General features: G+C 38.0%; 1 protein-coding gene across 1 annotated transcript in view; it reads left to right on the top strand.

Moving 5' to 3' along the window:
* LOC134652852 (E3 ubiquitin-protein ligase Ubr3) overlaps nucleotides 1-17043 on the top strand; it is a 103043-nt gene that overhangs the window by 19080 nt on the left and 66920 nt on the right. Inside the window, exons 2-3 of the mRNA XM_063508051.1 lie at nucleotides 5304-5517; nucleotides 11047-11172. Of these exons, the coding sequence (XP_063364121.1) occupies nucleotides 5304-5517; nucleotides 11047-11172 (340 nt within the window). The remainder of the gene's footprint in view (nucleotides 1-5303; nucleotides 5518-11046; nucleotides 11173-17043) is intronic.

Consider the following 17043-nt stretch of genomic DNA (forward strand, 5'->3'; position numbering starts at 1 on the left):
TTGTTAGATAACGATTCCCTAAGGATTGGTGCTGCTTTAAGGCTCGGGTGTACTGTGTGCGAGCCTCATGTGTGCGTCTGTGGGGTGATGGTGGAGGCAAACGGGCACCATGGATTGAGTTGTGCGCGGTGTGCTGGCAGGTTTCCTCGACATCATGCGATTAATGATATTGTGCGCAGAGCGATGGTATTGGCTAACCTGCCGTGCGTGTTAGAACCGCAGGGTCTTAGTCGGACGGACGGGAAGAGGCCAGACGGTCTCACTCTTGTTCCTTGGGCTAAAGGTCGGAGTCTGTTGTGGGATGCTACATGTGTGAGCACCTTTGCCGCATCGCATCTTGCACAGACAATACGGGCGGCCGGGGGGGCTGCGGAGAACGCCGCGAGACAGAAACATGCCAAGTACTCAAACTTGAAGCCGGTTTACGATTTTGTCCCTCTCGCTGTTGAGTCGGCTGGTCCTTGGTGTTCCGAGGCGAAGGTTTTTGTGAGGGACCTGGGAAAACGCTTGCGGGATAGGGGTTGCGATCCTAGGTCTGGTTCGTACCTGGTCCAGCGTATATCGTTGGCTATTCAGCGCGGGAACGCCGCTGGTATTTTGGGGACATTTGTGCCGGGTACTTACCGGATTAGGATATAGGTTTATGGCTTATTATTATGTATTTTGTAATGACCAATTTCCTGTATAATTTGACGATGCGTGTTGCGGATGACATATGTGAAAAAATGCATTTTATTTTGACGAAACCTGAGGTGGATGAGCTTTCTGTATGATGACGAAGCCTGCGCTGTGGATCTGTAGGTACCTATGCTGTTATTATTATATTGTATGTTATTTTTAATATGTCTTTTTGTACAATAAAGGATTAAAAAACTACATATGGCAATGTTTTTTAAGCAGTCGGTAAACGTCATGCACTATGGTATGTGTTTGTCAAATCGTTTAAATATTCATTGTGTTTTGTGTTGAACGGAATAAACATGGTGAAACCTTACAAAACCGGCGTGCGGGAGTTACTTTTCCGCATGACGAATAATTTTACACTTGTAAAAAGTCAGCACGAGGCGATTCAAGCTGAAAAACGACAATGTTTACAAAATTTGGAGTTGATGACGGGTAAGTGGAATGAAACATCTTAATACTTCACCATATGTACCTACTTAGATAATATAATATTGGTTTAGACTAAGGTTTCACAGCAAATTGAACACACCTAATAGGTATAGGCATACTTATGAACTTCCTCTAACATTTCGAGAAACTCATTGGTACTAGCCGGGTTTTGAGCTCGAACCCACAACCTCCATGCTTATGCTCACGGCATGGGTACCTACTAGTTAAAGCTAAAATTAATTTTTAATATATGTTTATTGTTTTAATGGTTTATTTCGTTTTTCCGAAAACTTTAGTTCGCAAATTGCGGGCAATTTCTCTGTCAATCTAATTACGCCTTAATGGGAGTAAAAGAGAAAGATGCTCGCATATTGAGAACTTCGGTGTTCGCGGTAGGCCCTCTGTACCTATTTACCGCCGTCGCGGATATTACAAAAGCTTATTAATTTTGATGAAGCCAAATGTCACATTCTCCCAATATTATTTATCAATATTAGTATATGTCTACATATTAATAGTGACATCTATTGTTGGAATGAAATTTATTTTACCATAAAAATTAAGCTGTGCATACAGCTTAATTTTTTCATAGACGGTAAATATGGTAGAAATTTCACAAGTATCAAGACTATTTAATCCATTTTCTGTGGTGTTGTCGCATACTGATTTTTAAAAACTACTTTTAATCTAGCGCTGCAGACTTTCTTTGGTTTGTCTCTAGAAGTCCACTAGATGACATGAAAAATATTTGTTAAATTTACAATTAGATTTCAAAGTAAGTGTTTGGTCGTAGAAAAAGTATTGTATGCAACGTTGTTTAACTGAGTCAAAAAATACTCGTGGCGTCTTTATTAACTCACGCCACTCGCCTTTTTTGACCCCTCTTAAACAACGGTTGCATAAAATACTATTATAAGACTCGTGTTGGACTATACTTCTGTAATACATCAGCACTCTTGACTATTAACCATCGGTAAATGTAATACGTATGAGTTACGAATTGATAGTTCACAGTGTACACAATGATATATTCAAATCTAGTCGCAAGCTATTAAAAATCCAGAATATCTAGAAAAGAGATCGATGAAAACGAAAGCTCGCCAGATAACGTAGATAAGGCAAGATTCTACTATCTTCTTTATTTACGTTTTGATCCTACGCCAAATGCGTGTTTGCGACTAATTTTAGAACTTAATTATTTTGTTCTCTAAAACTCTAATGATTGATAGTTGTGTTTACTTGATCTAAAGTGTACTATACCGATTTTATGCTCGTAAAGTTGACCACCCCATATCGTTTGCCCGCAAATGGCATATCTATATCGTTAGTTCATCGTTAGTTCACGTTTGTTCAGTAGGTAAAATCGTAATGACCCGATTCCAACATCGATTTTTTTTAAAAACAAAATGGGGGTGGCTGTCTTCACGCTAGCCACCCCATACCACTTTTTGCAAGTTTTTTTGGTCTAGATAGCAAGATATTCGTTAGTTCATGATTGTTCAGGCATTGGAATCAGATGAGAAGCGTCATGGTCAGTCTGTCTTAACTTTCATCGATAATTATATTAAAACAAAGCGTGTCGTGTGTAAACTTGTAAAGACGCATAGTGTGATATGCTACTTTTGAAGCTGACTGTACATGTAACTTTTCACACGACCACCTATCAGACTCGATGAGTGTGGTCGGCTCAATTAAGTTTCTGATTGAGATATCTAACGTGACAAGCGGTATTGGACGAAGATAGTAATTATACCTGATGACGCGGCAGTTTCGTGGTCATCGCCACCGCGAATCTGGCGCATTCGTGCAATACTTGTGTGTGGCACGGTGAGTTCAGAAATATGTATGCGGAAAACGCGATCAAAAATGTTACTTTATTTTTATCAAATTTTCGATTCGATTTTTTATCACTGTGTAACTCGTGCAAATGATCAAGTAATTATATAGAGTCCGCCTAAGCTAACTTTGCATTGACTTCAACAAAACAAATTGAGGGAGCGTCATTCATTATAAATGTCATATTTCCATATAAATTATACCACACTTTGTCATTAATATGCCATGCAGAACTATCATGGTCTGACTCTAAAAATATCAATAATTAAAGTAACGAACGAATGCACTATACACAGTAACATAAAGTTTGCTCGGTATAATAGAAAATTTAACATTTCGGCCTTGACTCACCTCACCTTATTGAGAAGTAAGTAACTAACTAGTAATGTGACTGATGAAACAAAAACTAACTTTGTATGCTAATAATCAGACACAGGTCAATTTTGGGACTCATTTTTGTTAGGAAAAAAGACGTAAGTGCAACACAATTAAGGACCCAGCTGCAAGTAATTGCAGCGGACATAATTAACTTACAAAGCATTTCTCGCTTTCTACAAACGGTGCATTTCCGTGTTGCACATAACAGTTGTAAACATAACTAAACCATTTCGGCAAATTAGCGATCGAAGTATTCCGCTGATGAGCCCGTTTCATTGATTTATTATTTCAAAATAGATATTTAGCGTTAGCGAACAACACAAATGTTCTATGCAGGTGAACTGACAATTTGTAAACCTTATTGCCAAGATATAAGGCCCACTGAAGGTCAGTAAGTCCGCGTGAAATATTGTAGTTTAATTTGAAGGCTGCTTGTGTGCTTCAATGAGTCACGGTCAGTTCATGAGTTTAATCAACTCTATAGCAACTGATGCAGGGTCAGTCCTAATTTGCAATCATTACTAATAGCAACGCTCCTAACTGACCTTCGGTGGAGCTTATATCCTTGCAATAAAGTTTACTTATTGTTTTTTTTAGAATTCTTAGTTAACTCGACGATGATGATACAATCGTGATCTTGTAAATTGCTAATGTAACAGAGTTATCGAAATTATGACCTGTGTTTGACTTTGTGTCAGATGCCAGATGGTAGTATGTATATACATACTTATTTATGGACTCAACTGTATTACTACTAGCCCCAAGGCCCCAACTGGGGCTCAATATAACTTATTAACTGCAAGTTTGGTAAAGATTAATCTGTGTTCTGCTTCTCGAGATGTCTTTATCATGGCCATGTCTCATATGTTTAGCCGTTAGCGGTACAGTCGAATATCGAATTGTATAATACTTAGACCGTTTGACCGCTCGGGCGTCGAACTGAAGTAACATCGTCCACACCACGTAAACCTTATTGCCTAGACATAAAGTCCACTACTGGCCAGAGAAGTTGTTGTTGCTAGTAATTACGATCAATCATCGCTCGTATTAGTTTTGATCAATTGTCTGTGATACGTGATCGATCGATACTTGTGAATCTAATGGAGTATGCCGCTAGTATAGCAGCGATTATCAAGATCTAACTAATGTACAGTCGCACCTATTGTATCACGTATACCTTATTTTATAACAGATTGCTGCCGAAAATAGCATAACAACTGCTTCGGCTTTTTGAGAAGGCTTGTCGGTACAGTACTCTTATTTGTCTGACTATTGCAATAAGGTATATTCATGAACCTAGAAGGTATTCACGAAAGTCTGAAAGAACCATCAGATGACGCGATGATCCTTGTGGAACGTGTGTGTCAGTTGCTGTTTGTGCATGATATATATTACTTACGGCAGTTTTGGCGTTATTCATAAACGTCTGTCAACTCTAAAAGGTGTAGATGGTCGTTTGTTCCCATCAGTCATTTGGGCATTATTGTTTGTTAGAAAGAAGCACTTTTTGGTTTGGATCAAATTGAACACGACTGTACAAAAACACCGTGTTGAGGTTGACTATTACACGTTGGTTCTCGCCGCGTCATTTGCGTTGAATGTGTTGCTATTGTTTGTTTTTTGTACATAAGCACAACGAGATTTAACTATAGTCAGATTAACGCGAAGTGATAAAGAATATAAACAAAACGAGTTGTACAAATAAGAGCACTTTCACACTGTTTTGTATGTGATACATCTCCACGTATAATTGTAAAAACTCGACGGAAAGTGAATAAAAACTGCCGTGAAATTGGTAGTTCAAATTCAATGTTATGAACTGAGGTATCTAATAAATTATAGTTCTGTTTAACATTTTCACCAGTATTTCCAAGGTTTTTTGGCGGACTTTTTATTAATTTTAAAAATCTACCTTTTCCCTGCTTTACTTGTTATTGTAACCAAATCTAACACAACATTTGTTTGTTTGTCAACAGTTCGCAGCTACGACAAGCACGACAAATGCGGCCTCGTGTGGATCCCCCGCGTCGTCGCGTACCGCTGCCGCACTTGCGGCATCTCTCCCTGCATGTCCATCTGCCGCGAGTGCTTCCACCGCGGCGACCACTCCACGCACGACTTCAACATGTTCCTGTCGCAGGCCGGCGGCGCGTGCGACTGCGGCGACAACTCCGTCATGAAGGAAGACGGGTGAGCGTACAGTAGACAGTAAGACACGTGCATCTCGCGCTGCATGTCCATCTGCCTCGAGTGGCTCATCTGACTAACAAAAATCGTCTGTCTCCATCTCTTTTAATTTTGGCAATGCTATATTGGAGTATCAATTCTCTTTCTTAGTTTCCAAAAGGGTCCCTGACACTTTAGAAGCGCACGACTATGCAACGCTATGCTTTGCTGTTACCATCCCTCATAATTACCAAGAAGCGGCATTACAACGGTCGGTAGCATTTTATTCAAATGTTAGACTTCTTTTTCACTCAGGCAGAGACGAACCAAGATGAGAGGAATCAATCAACCAACAGCATTGGTTCTAATCCAGCAGATGAGAAGAGATGTGGGTTACAACTAATACCATTGAATCAACTTTCCTCCATCTCTACTCGTCTCCCCACCAGTGGAAAGGCAGTCTTAGTCTATGCACAGAATAACTAATAGTACTACGTCTATGTTATGTCAGGTAGTTAATCAATAAAAGAATGAGCGAGAAAAACAACGCGTCATGCAACTTATGTGTTCGAGTTGAACATTTATTTTATTAGCTGTCAAACATCGGCTGTTATTAGACAATGAGAAATATAGACATTCTGTGATATTACCGCACAAAACTGTACCGCAAAGGCTTGATATTGTTCACCAGACATTTGATCGTAAACAGTGTCTCGTGGTCGCAAAAATGGCCGCCTGCCAGTTGACCAGATAGTTCTAATCCGATACTAGCTTATGCACGGGTGACTTCATCGCTGCAAATATCCGCGCAATGCGGTCTGTCGATGCCACAATGCGCCGTGAATATGTAAACTGGTCATTTACTAAAGTTATTCAATGCATCTTCACAATTTGTACTAACATTAACACTCTTAACTTGCCATAGGTGGACCTTAAGTGTTTGCAATAAGGTTTACGAATGATTAATTAACTGTATGGACGATGTTATAGTCACCTCACCTATAATATTATGTACCTTCGAAAATCCAGTCACTTTGTCGCGGTTAGTCATAAGATGACACTAATGACAAAAAAACGGATTCAGTCGTTATAAAACTTGTATCAAAACATTGAAATATTGTAATTTATGAGTTTTATGAGACTGCAGATGAATTGAGATTTCTTTATGTATAAGCAGATAATCTCGCGAATTTAGATCTCGTAATCGATTGGGCTCTGGAAACATCATTTAATATCTGGAAAATAAAATCATATTCAGTCATTTCAGTAACCCCGTGCAGGACTGATGGCATCACAAGGCTAAGGCAGCCACCGTTCAAAGAAAGAGGATCTGAAATAAGACGTTGAGTTGCATGCATATTCGAGCTACGCCGAAAATTCGATTTATGTTCGCGGTAGGCCTTAAAGCCTGTGACTTATTTCTTCAATATCGTTTATCGTTCGCCGTGACCCACTCCACGGCCACGAACAGGATCGCCTACACGATATCAATATGGCGTTGACTCTATGGTCAGGATTGGTTATTAATGTGCCTCCATATTGGTCATACTTCCTACTCTGTTGGTAGGTCACACACTTAGGTACAAGCACAAGATGAAGTCTTGTATGAGTCATAAGAGATACATGATGGCGTATCTTTAGCATGGCTTCATTTATGAATTTTATGATTCAATTATTTAAACAGGTGGATTATTTCCCATTTAAAGTTTATTGCACATGTATATGGTGAATCAGAATCAGAATCACGTTTTTTATTCGTGATAAACTTAAACTATAATTACACAATGGTGGACATTAGTCACAATGTAATTTTTACCAGTCAACCATAAGACCAAACCTATGCTAAAATGTATCCAGTACAAACAGCAACACTCTTACTTAACTGTCCATCGGTGGACCTTATTCCTTTTGTAATAAGGTTTTCTCCAATATGCTCGGAAATGTTCACCTTATTGTAACAAAAATAGTACGGGAAGTTCTACGTTATTGTCAAACTCTAATTTAAAAAAATCAAACTATCGCTGTCCTGTTCTAGCGGACGGGAATGAAAAAACACTACAGTAATAACTTATTACTGTAGTGTTTTTACTTTTTAAAAATAAAAAACGCAAACAGCCAATCATTATAGCCGCGAGCCGCGTCTACACGACCCGATCAGCTGTCATTTCAAGCTATAGGATAGAGTGAGATAGTAAGATAAACGACCTTACTTGTCTCGTTCTTACAAGACCGTTTGCTCGTGTATGATCGTGAGAATACTGCTTAATAAAATCAAAGATTATTTTTATATTTTTTTAAGGATCTCATCCGTGTACATAAAGTTTATATAGTTTGTCAAAGGACTTTCTCATTTCAAACATAGACAGAGAGAATCATACTATATTTGTCTTACACTAGTACTAGCACCCAAAAGAAAAGGATGGGTATAGTTTTCCTGGTTCTTACTGACTGACAAATTGGTTTGACTAACTATATTGCACAATTATATTGAATGAACGAATATTGAATGGTACTGAATGGCAGAATAAGTTTGTGCCCTAAACTTTTAAAAAATAATTTTAGAGGGAAATTGTTTTTGACATTTTTGATGTGAAGGTTCGATTTGAGTGATGCTTGATGCTTAAATAATTATTATTTTACCTTATTTCCTCGCATGTTTGGAGAAAAGCACTATATATGCCTCGGCAGGAATAGCAATTCGTGGATTCGTCTTCTTTGTCGGACTACGCTTCGCGTCGTCCGACAAAGTCGAAACTCATCCACGAATTGCCCTTTCCCGGCCTCTGCAATAATGTACTATTACCGATGGACAGTTAACAGTGTGGGCGATGCTGGGTGGGCAACTGATAATTTTAAAGGCTGCGTTATCATTAGATATGGGAGAGGATACGTACTGAGGGATGTGTTTGTTAAGAAACAAATGAAGTGATTCTATTGGTACAACACAGACATCCCTCGCTATGCATCCTTGTACATCTCTGGTGGAAACGCAACCTTAACCTTATTGCAAAGAAAATACAAACAGTCCCCCGATACTCAAAAGTTTTGCTGTTAGGAAATAAGTCATTTTAGAACCAGCGTATTAAGATTAGGCTAACCTCTGCCTTGCTCCAGTGCGCCGGGCTTGCTTTGGACACGGGCTCATTGTGATCCCTTACAACATTAGCCAGTTTAAGCTCTAACAAACCACTATACTTACGGTCTGTGTTTGCACACAGTTGTTATGGTTCTTGAGATCACGGTACTTTGGCAAAAAGAATGAGCAAAGAAAATATTCGCCTACTTAGTTAAAGTAGACACACCTCCATCTCGGTTCACAAATGCTCGGTCATTATCACGAAACCACGACACACTAAGCTAATATAATTTTGAATGCTCTTCCTTATGTTAGGTATATGCATTTTAAACGAACTTGATGGTGCAGAGGTAGAAGTAAAAACTCAAATAAAAATAACTCTTTCGATGCGTGTAATAAGTCTTAGATTAGCTCTCTGCGCTCCCAGCAGTTCGAATTCCCTAATATCCCTATAAATAACACGTGTGGGCGTTATGCATTAGTAAGTAAATAAAGCATTGTGTCGCCTACGTTACGTTTCGTTCATACCAGCAACGTCACCCGCTCTAATTTGAACATTTTGAACCCTAAAATTAATAAAATACGGTAGATATTCGTATGTTTACACGTCTAAGTATGCTTCCCCATTGGTTATGATTATGAAACCATTTAATTGAGATCTCGAGACCTGTGTCAAATAAAAGGGACAATTATACTGGTTCTTACAAGCATAACTTCGCTCTCGTTAACTGACGATTGTAAACCTTAATGTAAAGGCACAAGGTCTAAGGTCAGTTGAGTGAGTTGAGTGTTAGCTAGCTCATGTTCGGAATGGGAGTTGATCTTGAACTTGGGAGACCTTGACCTTGAGCGACGCGACGCTGCGATAAGGATGGTAGAACGTTTAGCATTTACATATATGGAAAACTATATACATATACTATAACATAATTAGGCAGTTCACAAGGGATATATTTTTTTCTCTTGTTGCTTTAGAAGAGAGCGGAGGCTGCCGAGTGCCTACCGCAAACTGCCGAAAATCAAAATTTTGTTATCTGTCTCTGTCACTTGAATATACAAGATCAATAGAGAGCACGACGAAAACGACGATCATAACGAAAATTTCGATTTAGGACGTTATCTGAATCCCCAAGGTTAAACGTTGCGACCTAGAATAACTGTAGGTCGTGACCTTTGCCTCGAAATCGGATCTAATTTGGTGGAGCTTGAAATTGCATTGTCTATCGTCGATGCTTGACTAGAAGTTAAACAATTTGCATATAACTATTCCATCAGTACCTTTGTACAGTCAGCGTCAGAAGTAGCGTAGCGTATCAGACTATGTGCCAAAAGTATCTAACATTATTTGATAGGTAAATAAAAAGAGATCAGATAGTTTTGAACGTGAACTGTCGAGATATACAGTATGTGGTATGGAAAATTGTATTGTACACTGTACAGATATTGTACGAAGGGCAAATGAAAATAAAAATATGATGGGGTGATCGCCTTCTAACAATGTTCGTAAAAACACAAGAAGAATATCCTGCAATGCAACCTTCGTGGTACGTATGACTATACGTACGTGGGTAGGTATGACTGTAGAGTAGCTGACAAGAAGCTAAGTGGTAAAGGTTAATAAATGATCTAAACACATACCTACTAGCGCCTAGCGCTACACACATCACACGGACTAGCGCTGCCAGTCCATCAAATGTTCCCATTGAAGTGACTTGAACACATAGATTCAAAGATCCCCATATTTACTTCTTTGCCCATGTCGTGGCCATAATCATTATAACAAGATCATTCCTAATCGGCAGATTGTGTTTTTACAACTGCCATAATTCCAGGACTAACTGAAATTGGTTCCGTGACAACAACTTTTATTTACATGAATTAGCAAATAAGCCGATACATATCTTTAGCAGACAACGAGAAATGCTCAAGGCCGCCGCGAAGGTCTAATGTCAAGTCAAGTTCAACCGGCAGCTGGCTCTGTCTAACGCCTTCGGTTTATCGTCCGTCTCGCTCGGACACACGTGCCGAGAGGTCCATACAGGACATATTCGTATTGTTTTAATAAAAAGAAGAGTTTTGCCTCATGTTTATAGGTACACTCATGGACAAATTAAGAGGAACGCAAAGAAAAGTGTAATTACTAATTTTGAAATTACTTTGGGTGCTGTAATCCAGTACCTATTTATACTATGTATTTATTTAGACCTCTTTTTTGCGTTCCTCTTCCATGACTATATTTAGAACTGAAAGTATGTATACGCCACGTGAATTTTAATTTTATTGATACCTCCTACACCTAGGTCGTCAATAGTAAAGCACTATTGTGTAAATACGAATGTTTCAGGGTTCAGTATATTTCAGAAAATGGTCTTAACCTCAATAGAAAATTCGCTTAAAGTTACTAAAAGTCTTTTACACGTTCGCTTGTAGTATGAATGTCCACTTACTATACTAATGAAAAGTGTCTGATGTTACAGATTCTGCAGCAACCATGGAAACAAGTGCCCTCGACCGGGCACCGCGCCCGCCGAACTCATGTGCGTGGCTGAAGCCATGATGCCTCGACTCATACTCAGGCTACTCCAGCACTTTAGAGAGAACAGGTAACGCGCATAGATATACTAACAGCAGTAACAGCTACGCATGTTCCACCGGACCGTAAAGTCAGTAACAATCAATACTTACTGACGGCCATGCCAAAACCGCCAAATATTTTGCAACACACTTTTTTTACAAGCTTTTATTTAACTTGCCCTGTTGGTATGTATGTAATGTATGTTAGTTGGTTTGTTAGTTATTAGTTAGTGTTGGTCAGATCTTAGAAAATAAATTTGACCCACTTCCCGATTTCTGATTAAGCTAAAATTTTGCATACATATGTAAATCGGATGACAATGGCAATGCAATTTTAACAGACCGTCTTCTTAAAAAAGAACTAGATTCTCATACTATTTTTTACGCAAAATAGAGTCTTGCATGTAAATAAAATGGAATTTGGTTTTCGTCACTTGAAGAGATTTTCAAGTTTTATTCTACCTACTCGATACACGATATAAATACGTATCTCTGTTGCTCCCAGGACATTCGGCGGTTTGACATCACTCTAACTCTATACAAATATACCTTATTTTATCAAATATCAAGTACCTACTCCATGCGGAAAACTTAAAATTTTACTTGCTATTCAGTATCGGGGAATGCTAGAACTGGTAGTGCTTAATTGTGAGGTACTTCGGACTACAAGTTAGAGAGTGAAAAGTATATATGCAAGTTATTGTCCTCAGATGCGTTAGGAAATGCTAAGATTCCTAAGTGATTATTATCTGTCGACAACACACTGATACAGTCTCAGCTGGAAACCGATTCCATGGAGATATAGCTGTTCGTTCTGGAACCGCAACACGTGCGCTGTTTAGATACATTATGTATGTATGAGGTTAGCACGGGTCAGGTAAACAGCTTATCTCTGCTTTGCTCTTTCACAACACAAGTCACACATCCGAACAAAAATATGACAAATAAAACGTTTGAAAAACTATGACCCCAACACGGGTTTTACTCGTAGGCCGTAAACGAATGGATTGACACAGTCTCATTCTTGAAGATTAGCCTAATACTAGTAGTCTAGTAGTTTGAGGCTATTGTGAAACACGACATAAACATACATATACTCGTATGAAATACGCTTGGTTCGTGGGGCAGAGGCGCACAGATGCTCCACAAGGCGCTCGGGAAACGGCTGAGGGAGGCAACGGGCGACCCCCGCGCGGGCAAGTTTCTCGCGCAGAGAATTGCAATCGCAATCCAGCGCGGGAACGCTGCCTGCGTATTAGGCACCCTCCCGAGGGCACCAAATTTTGATAGGTATTTTTAATTTTTAGTTTTAATTATTTTAATTGTAGTTAGTTTTAGTTTGATATTCCTGTCTATGTCTTTTAGTAATTTATATTAATAAATCATTACTTACATATATGTACATACCCACATAAGTAGATTGTTACAATCATAACCCATTAGTCAGTGGGTAAAAATATAAAGAAATTCAATATTTACCAAGTAAATCTGTATTTTATTCTAACATTACCACATTCAACTTTATTGGACGCCTAAATATCCTTTCGTATGCTACCATTGTTACCGTAAAATTGTGGCTGTTCAAACCATAGAATTAATATGACTAGAACAACTGTCAATCTTCAAAAGTGCGACCAAAAATGAAATGCAAGTGTGTGCGTAAATTGTCTATGTGAGATCAAAAATAGTGATGTCATGTTAAAACATAATTAATAATCTGTCGATGTTTGATTGCTTCATCGACTACTTTTTCAAATGTGTTATTTTAAACGTTAAAATTCTACGACATTATGACGTATAAATAACACTTGCACTGCGTGTGCTATCAAAATCGTTGCAGACTTATCTTAATGTAACTCTTACTGTGTTGGAAAGTGAAGTTTAAATTTATCGCTAAACATGAGCACCTTCAAAAAGGTATAACAATCGTTATTATTTGAAGTCGGTTATAAAATCTAATATCTTAATTATGTCTTGTGAAGAAATAATTACATAGCTATTAATATACCGACAAGTTATCGATGTCTGTCATATGAACATTTTGTCAAGCCCTAGCGTAAAGTAACAGGTTATGTTTTTACACAAAATATTTTAAATTATAGACTAATATGATAAAATATTAGCACACAAAGGAAGAAAAACTTATAATGAAGATTATAAACCGGCTTCTTACATTTTTTACGCTGTTAATTTGACAAAATATCGCTATGAAAATTTCGCTCGGAATATCATAAATCCTCTGAAATGAGTATTTGCTTGGATTATTTGGCACTGTAACACTGAAATCCGACACACTACAATACACCATCTTCGCTGAATTACTTTATGTAATACTTTTTGTCCTAATCCGTGTATATTTTTCAATTTGAAAATTACCGTGATACGCTCTTGGCCGTCCGCGGCCGTCGTCAAAGTCAAAAGTGGTTACGTTTTCTCATTGGTAGTCTGACTTTTTCGCACTCATGGGATGTTCATATACGTGATGGCTTCCCTTTCGCACACTTCAGCTGTCTGTCAAGCGCGAGCGGGAATTGTATGTCTGTGGTTCAAACGATGAAGTTAATATTGACACGTTTAAGGATGCATAGATCAGTGACACTGATTCAGTGTTAAAGCCTACCAAAGTTTAATCCTAATGATAATGTCCCTTTGGGCATTAAGATTGTATTCGTACCTATACTTAGTAGAATAGTGTAGTATTTACGACTCGATACTTGCAAGGCGTCTTATTTGCTAAAAAATAAAATGTATTATCATATTCATATATATATGACACATGCAGTCAATCTCCTAATCGATCGTTACCGGCGCAGCGTGACCACCATCTTGTAAAAGACAACAAATTGCAGTATTGTTCTTTTGGTTGAGCCTTGTCAGCGACGTAAAATGTATGCGTTGTTTACATGAGAGTTATAGCGAGATGTTGTTTCAAGAATGTAGTAAGTACACATGATTTTAAGAGTTTACTTCGCTCTTGGATTTAGATACGAGGGGTGTTCAAAATATTCTCGATATGAGAATGAAAACAAACAAGTACGAAAAGTTTGATATTTTTATTTTTCAATATACTCCCCCCCTATGTTCATACACTTAAAAGATCGATCAATTATTTTTTTTAATCCTGCATAAAAATATTTTTTATCTTTGGTGTAAAAATGCTCCTCCACTGCCGCCTTCAATGCTTCATCATCGGAAAATTTATTTCCACGCAGATCCTTTTTAAGATTGGGGAACAAAAAGAAGTCGCTGGGGGCTAAGTCCGGACTATACGGTGGGTGAGTAACAGTTTCAAACCCACATTCAACAATAGCTGCCTTGGCAATATGAGCAGTATGGACGGGGGCGTTGTCATGCAGAAGCATAACACCTTTGGTTAACTTTCCTCGCCTCTTTTCTTTGATTGCATCCTTTAATTGACGTAGAATGTTAGCGTAGTACTGTCCTGTGATATTTACACCTTTTTCTTTATAATAGATCAGTAATATTCCTTCACAATCCCAAAATATCGTGGCCATGACCTTGCCAGCTGAAGGGATGACCTTGAACTTCTTGGGATGAGCTGAACCCTTAATGTGCCACTGCATGGACTCTTGTTTACTCTCTGGGTCATAATGATGAACCCAGGTTTCATCTCCAGTAACTATTCTTTGCAGCACCTCATCAGGATTTTCACCGCACAGGTCAATAAAATCGGAACAACAAGCTACACGCATGTCTTTTTGAAGCCGAGTCAGCATTCGCGGAACCCATCTTGCACTTACTTTTGACATATTAAGATGGTCATGGATAATATCATGTACGGTACCAATAGAGAGATTGGTTACTTGTGCTATAGATTTTACCTTCACTCGACCATCTTCCAATATAAGTTTTTCCACTTTATCAATATTTTCTTGTGAAGTAGCTACTACAGGCCGGCCAGGTCTAGGGTCGTCTTCAACACTCTCCCTTCCACGTTTAAACTCGCTTGACCACTTTTGAATGGTAGATAAAGAAGGAGCAGACTCACGGTAAACACAATCCATTTCCTCTTTTATGGTTTTTTGATTTTTACCCTGTTTTGTCAAGAATTTTATCACGCATCGATGTTCTAATTTAGTTAACATTGTCAATTCCCACATGATGTTCATGGTTGTTCAGCAATTACAGAAAAACAAAAGAACATCTCGGTTCGAATTATACTTTTTTTTAATGTCAATGAATAAACCTTAGCGGCCAGTAACGAAAGAAATTTTAGAAGAGGTTGTAAGATATCAATACCGAGAATATTTTGAACGCCCCTCGTAATACTTATTCTGAAAATTATTCTAGTTTAGTAGTTGCCATTTGATAATCTAGGAGGGAAATTAAATCTTGTTTTTGCCCAGAAGAGCTGCTTGACAGAAAAACAAGTGTTTAAATAAAAGAGATAGCTTCGTAAATAAACCTGTGGGCTTAGCACGGTAGCAGTTATCACGCAATATGGTATAAAATATGTGAATAAAACGTTAGTTACCGACGATTTTATCATGCATACTATGGTAGCAGACGATATATGGAGTTATCCACATTTGACAGCGGTAGATGACAGAAGACAATTTGCATAACATGGGGGTTGGATAATTTGACATATTATCCCATTTTGACAGTTCAACTTAGTTAATTTTATCTAAGTGCTTCTTAGGTGACGATAAGCCTTGTCGTGAAAGCAAAACTAGTGAATAAACCTATTACAAATACAAATTACAGGTAAATATCCGTTTTTCTATGATTATATTGAGAGTTATTAGTTACAATGTTCCGCTTTATATAATATAGTCAATATTTTGTTTGCAGGGAAGTCAAATTTTATTATTCCTACTCGCGGCTGCTGTTGAAGAAACAAAGCGTCGAAAAATCTCGTGCATAGCTTTAAGAAACGCTTGCAACCCGTTTGATATGCCAGACGAAGAGTTTCGGCATATTTACAGAGTGTAAGGAGTGTGCAGTGCATTTATGTGCCGAACTTAACGCAGAGTCTCAAAACGGTGATGGATTACCAAAACACCTTAAAGGTAAAGCTTAATAAAATTGTAGTGTTTCTTTAAAGTTAATATGTATTCCATGTAAGACAGGCGTCTCAATGACAATGCTACTAAACTCTTAAATACTATCTCATATTATAATTGTAAAAATTAGTATGTTAAGATATTCTGTTGCACAATCTTATACTTACTAACAGAGGTTACTTATTTAAGCCACTTTTTACCTCAACATTCATATCCTAACCTAAAGGGGAAAGTCTACTTACCTAGGTACAAATATTACATCTATGTTCTTATTTGTTTTAGGTTTTAACAGTATTAGCTGTAATACTGGTAGCTGATGGCAACTACCAACGCGGGACTAGTCAAGATGATGGCTTGTCCATTGGCCAGACTACTGTAAGTCAATACCTTTCTCGAGCAACTTGCACACAGAAGGTAAGTTCTCTTGAGCACTGAATTAAGTACTTACTAGACATAAAAAACTGTGACGTTCCACTAGGCGTGTCTTAGTAACTTTTTTGAATAAGTATGAGTGTGGCTGTATTGTGCAATGAGATAGGTAACTATTGTTTGATAGTTATGTTAAGTAGTTACTGGGTCTAGGATACATACTGTTATTCTTCATATTCAATTATTCATTATGTGAAAAAAACTGACAATCACAATATAAATTCCTGAAAATCTACCATGTGTAATTTTAAGTGAAATTGTATATTGTGAGATAAATAAATCATATCATATCATAATCTGGGAATGCATTTAAGGTTTAACTAAGGCATCCAGTTCTAGTTCTATTGTGCTGCATTGTTGACAAACATACTTAGTCATATTTTTATTCAAAAAAAATAATACAGGCCTATTGCTTGATGACTAGCGGAATGCGCAGCAAGCAGC

Source organism: Cydia amplana, chromosome 12 (genome assembly GCF_948474715.1).
Source record: "Cydia amplana chromosome 12, ilCydAmpl1.1, whole genome shotgun sequence".
Lineage (NCBI taxonomy): Eukaryota > Metazoa > Arthropoda > Insecta > Lepidoptera > Tortricidae > Cydia > Cydia amplana.